Raw genomic sequence first — 6,646 nt, 5'->3', positions numbered from 1 at the left:
TTAAAGGAAGATTCTCAATGCCAAGGATGTGAGGTATGGTTCTTGACAATAAAATAATATACACCAAAAGTAAGTATAACAGTACCGTTCTGTTAATTTCATCTTCCCAATATACAGCACAGTAACCAAATGCATAAGCATTTCCCGGAACAATAAAAAGAAGCAGGGTTCTGTACAAACAGGCTTGTTCTCTGATGGTTGTTCCGATGCTGAATTTCTCCTAGAAGCATCTGAAGTGTGCAGCGGCAGCTGGAAAGGCGTCTTCTTGAGACCTGTCCAGGTTGTGCCCCAAGCAGCCACGGTGTTCTTCCTCCCACTGAGTGTCCTTGTGGTGAACAGTCAATGAAACATGATAGCTTATGGCTTAGCTTTGCCGAGATGCCACATCTGACTCCTGGAAAGGTTATACTTAGTTCCTAGTTTTAGGTGCACTCATTGTTCGTTTACCCAGTGACTCAACGCATTGTTAACACAGATTTCATTAGGTATATTTCTAAGGGGATAATACACTGTCAGCAGTGCCACCAACAACTGTCTTCTACAAACTCTTTGCTACCAGTCACACCTTTGTCATCATTCTTTACTGTTTTCCATCAGATATGGAGAAACACCAAAAAGGTGAAATATGGGGTGGAGCACAGCAATCTGCAAAGGAGATACTGAAGATAAATGGTCAAAACTCTTTATGTCAAATATTTTTATTGAAATTATCCACATCCACAACCTGCCGAATATAACATGGGTACAGTAATAACAGACCCATATCCCCCCCCCCCCCCCCCCCCCCCCACACACACACAGACGCTATTACCTATGTGCAAGAAACTCCACACACAGATGGTTCAATGGTTGTACTCTTCACCCTCAAACCAAACTGCCATTCTCCACAGAGCTCACCCCCCTCCTTCCCGACACACTCTTTAATTTAAAACATCACATTAAAACTCAGAAGTCCATATATGAAGGTCTAATGACTGTATAAATGTCCACCAAAGAGATTGTGGTTATTCACGAGAGGATATTACAGTTGTATTCAAGTACCCGACACAGATTTGTGTTTCGGCATAAATGCCTTCTTCAGGGGTAACAGTATCTATTGTGAACAGTGCAGCTGTGCCAGTGCTGACCTATGCACTGATTGGCTCCTGGGGCTGTCAGTACTGGCACAGCTGCACTGTTCACAATAGATACTGTTACCCCTGAAGAAGGCATTTATGCCGAAACACAGATCTGTGTCGGGTACTTGGATACATCTGTAATATCCTCTGGTGAACAACCACAGTATCTCTTGGTAGACATTTATAAGGTCATTAGACCTTTATATATGGACTTCTGAGTTTTAATGTGATGTTTTACATTAAAGAGTGTTGACCATTTAACTCCAGTGTCTTCTTTGTGGATTGCTGTGGTCCATCCCTACTTTGTGTGTTTGGTGTTTCACCTTTTGACATAGGGTGTGGTTTTTTTTCTCCAGCTGTGTTTCTGGATCAGACATGGAGACACATAACATACTCTGTTTTGGAGGGGAAAAATTGCAACAGTGCTTCCAGCCACCAGCAGCCATATGTACTGTTACTTAAGAGGGACATTAGACAGGTGTGGTTTTCAATGACATCCTTTCACTGGCAGTGATTTTTAGTTAGTTCTGGTAGAGCTAGTTGTCTGCTTTTCTTTTTGACAGGGATGCTAGTGGCATGGCAATTGATCACATCACTGAAATTTGCTAAGTAGTACATTGAAAGGTCAGCTGACTTACTCTGTTTTGTATAGTAATCACTCTGAAGTGAGGCTTTGAGTTCAATGTGTCTTGCTGCTCTTGGATGGGCACAGGGCTGGCATTTGGTTGGGGGGGGGGAGGGAACAGGGCAGGGGGCCCCGCAGTCCAGACATCTCTTCCCCTTCTCCCCACCAAAGTCTGTCTCCTCCCTTCTCCTCAAGGATCAGTGGCCCCCTCCTTAATTTCTACCCTGGGCCCCACTAGTTCTAAAACCAGCCCTGGATGGGCACTAAGTTCGCTGCTCAGGTGTATTCCTAGATTGAGGAATCCCACACAGCAATACAAGATGGATCAACACCAAGGCCCCGACCAGTTCATTTGATTCTAAAGAAGGTCCTGGCTCTTTATTTTCAACTTCTTAGTGCTTTGTGAAGGTGCCACCGTCTCAGGACATGCTGGCTCGTATAAGCTCCTGGTCCAGAAAGAGCAGGATGTGTGTAGAATCCCTCTTCTTCGTTCTGAGAGTCAGATGATATTGTTAGCTATAGATTTTACACTGGCATAGCTCAGCCATAAAGTCTTACATGTCAAGGTGACAACAAAGTTACATCAGTCATAGTAGGTGCAGTAAAGAGCATAAACAAACGATCATTTGTTTTCAATACCGGGAGAAAACTAGCAGCATAATGGATTGCATCTTAAAGGCAGGCCAGAGAGGATTCAGCCACCACCTTACATCAGTAGTTTTGTACGATATTGCACTGACAATTTTCAGTGTGTGGGAAAAGCTGAAATGCCACACAGTTCCAAAGGATTCAGTCATTTAGCATGAAGTCCAGCCTCAGCAGGCTACTGTTATCCCTGTAACAAGGCAGCAGCAAAGTCCCAAAATAATACAGTGCTCACAAAACACGACACTCACTGCAGCAGCAAACCTCTGTCCTCCTGCACAAGTAAATACAGCTTAGCAATTCACTCCAAATAGTCAATCCAAGGCCTAGAAAAGAAATTATACAGGTCCATCTCACTCTGCAAACAGAAGCACGTGCAGAAGGGACTTTGGCATGTCTAAGTAACAAAGGACTTAAATAAAACACGGACTGCTCCACTCCTCCTCTCTCCTCTTCTGGGACTTCAGGCTGCTTCTTTTCCTCAGTGGCTCCTGGAAGAGAGGGGTCACATGGCTCTGGTACTTTGGAGAGCGTTCCTGGATTTCACCTACAGAAGGGAAAGAAGAACAGAGGGCCACTCAATGGTCTGTCATGAAATCATGGGCTCTAGTGCACAGTTTTACTTTTTGTCACACTGCAGAAAGCTGAAGAAAAGGGTTCTGGGCAGTGCAGTTTCTGAACCCAGCAGCTCAAGGGATTTTAGAAAAGCTGCCTGTAACATCAAAGCATGTGAATAAATGCAAACTGCCTGTTTGACAAGAAGGCGGAGCACAGGATGCGCAGAATGGCTTGCTTGTTTAATGTCAGACCTTGCTTCCTTTCACATACGATGCACAGTCTAGCATTTGTCTAACATGGACAATACTAAATGGAAGGGGGAGTGTTGAGACTGCTATAGTACCTGGGGTATAGGGTTGCCCGAATTTCATCTTGTCTAGGGATAGCCTGCATATGGGAGACAATTCTATCGGGTGCCCCCTGTTAATGCCCCAGTGCTGTGAGGGCAGCTCCTATTCCATACCAGCATCTGTGTGCACAGTACAGGCATACATCTGCATTGGCAAACCTAAAGTCAGGCACGCTCACTTATGCCAGGTCAAGGGCAGGCATAAGTGGGTGCATGTACCTAGAAATATGATATACGCTACACATGTTTAAACTCCCAGGTAGTTATGTGGTAATGTGCTTACACTCTACCTTATATTATAACGCATATTATAGAATTGCCCTTATAGTGCATATCTTCAATGGTAACTATAGCAAGATCGATCTCTCCAAGTTTCTGGTTGAAATTATTAGTCCTTATAGTGCAGAGCAAGGAATGTGTGAGGAAATGGCGATGAGTATTCCTGGATGGGCACAGGGCTGGCATTACACAGGTTTATTGGTGTGAACCTGAACATACAGAGTGCTGTGAGTGGGCTAGAGAGATCACATGACCATGCATTCACCTTCCACTTACGCCAGTCACACAGCATCCCTCTTTCTTCACACTAAGAGTTCATTAAAGGTTTTCCGATCACAGTAAGTCCCCATTTGTTATACATTAAGACAAATCTTACCACATTTCCTAGGCTATAGGTATCAAGATTTCATAATGATGGGAGGGTGCCAAAGAAGACAAGAATGACCCCTCCCTTGACACAATGAAGGAACTTGCTCAATCTCAACACTCATCGGCACCCACAGAGCTGACTCCTGTTGTCCTAGGCATGTATAAAGACTCCATACTCCCACAGATGTTACCGGGGGGGGGGGGGGATAATATTGTCTCCCCATACCCTCAGTCACAGCTTATTGCTCATAGAACTTCTCTACTAACACCTTCAAAGCATCAAACTGTATTATGGTCTGAGTTTGCTCGGTGTCTAGCTACAGTGTCTGATGTGACTGTCTTAAATTACATATGGGAGAAACTTAGCTAGTGTAACTTGTTTGCAAATGGTGCATATCTGATTTTGGAAGGTGTTTTCTTCAAGTCAAGCAAAATGAAGATGCTGCAATGTCAGTGACAGCACACATGGAAGGCAACAGAGATGGGAAGCAGGAGGGAACAGTCATGGCACACAGCAAACAGAAGGTGCCTTTACCTTTGCCAGTGAAGAGATGAGGCTTTCCAGAAGAAATCTTGTAATTATTCTTCTGAAGAGGCTCAGGAAAAAACAAACAAACAAGTAAATAAAACAAAAACAAGAATAGATCAGAAAAAGAAACAAAATTCTAACCAAGGAAGATATATCAGACGTTAGAAATAGTGAACAATATCAACGTTTCCAAGATCTCAAGGTACAGGCAAAGATAGAAAAATATGTTGTGATTTGTGTCATTAAGACTGTAGACTGTACAAACAGATAGAGAGAGCAGTCTGACAGAATACTGCAAAACAAATGGTTTGTCTGTGATTGCTGCATTTGACCTTTATATGATCCATTAGTGTTTTACAGTGTGAAAGCTTCCAAACATAAGCTCAAATCTTCTCAATTTCTTTGTTGCCGGGCGTGCAAGCTGTGTGCTGGTCTAGCACACAGCTTGCACTCAAGCTAGGGTCAATCGTAATTTAAGGTAGTGGCACAGGAAGACATAGACTGAGCTACAATATAGGCCACTTTCTTCAGCTATCTGCCTAGCAGATCCCCAAAGCGATTAAGGGAAAGAGAAGCTTGACTTTTACAGGGTTTTATGTTTCTGTCTCACAGAATAACATTCGTAACATTAAAAAAAATCTCCCTGGATCTGTGCCTAAAATCTAAACACAATATCAGTCATTTATCTTTTTTCTTCCAGAAACTTGGGTAAGTGCTTCTCAAAAAGGTCTGTACATGCATCTTGCACAGCTAAATATGGATGAATATTGCAGAACTTTATCACCCTCCTTCTGTGGGGAAGCTGAAGCTTGTATCTTTTTAACAGGGTCATAGCCAGACACCCAATTTTGGACGGGCATGAGTTCAAAGCAGGTATGCATGAGAACTCACCTGACATCTCTCTACCCCCCCCCCCCCCCCCAGGTGATCGGGAGTCTCAACTCCACTCATCCAACCCCTCTCAGTAGTTTTAAGTTCTTTAGTTCACTGCTGGCAGCAAGCAGTGACTCATACCTGCTGCTCACACCAGCCCTGAGCCTTCCCTCTGATACAATTTCCTGGTCCTGCGAACAGGAAGTTGTATCAGAGGGAAGGCTCAGGGCTGGCACAAGCAAGGGGGTACGAGTTGCTTCTTGCTTCAGGTGAAGAACTGAAGGGTTTAAAAGGTATCAGGGGGTTAGGGGAGTGGAGTTAAGAGACCCGGTCGCTTGCAGGGGATGGAAGGATGAGATGCTGGGAGTCTTCAGCTGGTGGGGCATGAGGATCCCACCAGCCACATCACAGCTAGAGAGGCAGCTAGAACACTAGACAGACTTGGTGGACCCAGGCCTACCCATGGCTACACCACTGTTTCTTAATCACTATGGTCTGTAACAGAAAGTAATGGTTCATTCACGGTGCATTCTGAATGCCAATTCCAGTGTTTTTTGGGCATTTATCATATCTGCAAATGATCTGCCCATTTCCCAAGACAACCAGTCACCTTTACAAGAGAATCATAGTAAGAAAAGTCTATAATTGATAAAACTTGCTATATTACTACAAATGTTTGATAATAGATCAATTATGCATAGGTTTAATAGCAGATTACATAATATCAACCCTTGAAGCACAGTGCTGGTCAATTTGCACTATCTAGAAATGGTTCCATTAATCACTGCTCAATATGTCTAGTCAATTTTTGATCTAAAGACAAATAGAATTAATAGAATGTATTTTCTTACTATGTCCAACCACTTTCATCTAATTATGTATCAAAGGCCTAATCAAGGTCTATACAAGTGATATGAAACAATATGAGCAAATTCCTAGAGAACAGGAGGGTGAGGGAGGGAAATGAATAAGGCTGGAACTAGAGAGTTGCACAGGGACAGAAATTTCATCCATCCCCTCCTGTCCCTACTGGAATCTAACCCAAGCCCACCTGTACCCACTAAGATTCATTCCATCCCTACCCATCCCCTCAAACTTGTCCATCCTCACACATACCTGCAGGAGTTGACGTTATTACATACTCGCTTGCAGCCCTCTGTTTCCTCCCGACCCCAACAGCCACTAGCGGGATTTTTGGCGGTATTCGCTATTCCACCAATAATGTTCCAAGTCTGTCTGGTGTTTTAGCTGCCTCTCTGGGCATTTCAAGCCTCATTCTGGCACTCCAATAGCCTTTCTCA

General features: G+C 43.7%; 1 protein-coding gene across 6 annotated transcripts in view; it reads right to left on the bottom strand.

Annotated features, from left to right (window-relative positions):
- Positions 1-1,460: 1,460 nt before the first annotated feature.
- PDE4DIP (phosphodiesterase 4D interacting protein) overlaps positions 1,461-6,646 on the bottom strand; it is a 310,072-nt gene continuing 304,886 nt past the window's right edge. For 4 of the 6 annotated variants that reach the window (XM_030207593.1, XM_030207594.1, XM_030207591.1 and 1 more), the window contains 2 exons: positions 4,479-4,539; positions 1,461-2,935 (listed from right to left, as the gene is read on the bottom strand). In XM_030207593.1, the coding sequence (XP_030063453.1) occupies positions 2,802-2,935; positions 4,479-4,539 (195 nt within the window). In that variant the 3' untranslated portion in view covers positions 1,461-2,801. The remainder of the gene's footprint in view (positions 2,936-4,478; positions 4,540-6,646) is intronic. The other 2 variants (XM_030207590.1, XM_030207592.1) reach the window with 2 other exon arrangements.

The sequence above is a fragment of the Microcaecilia unicolor genome, chromosome 6, assembly GCF_901765095.1.
Source record: "Microcaecilia unicolor chromosome 6, aMicUni1.1, whole genome shotgun sequence".
Taxonomy (NCBI): domain Eukaryota; kingdom Metazoa; phylum Chordata; class Amphibia; order Gymnophiona; family Siphonopidae; genus Microcaecilia; species Microcaecilia unicolor.
This window is presented reverse-complemented; position numbering and strand designations above follow the sequence as displayed.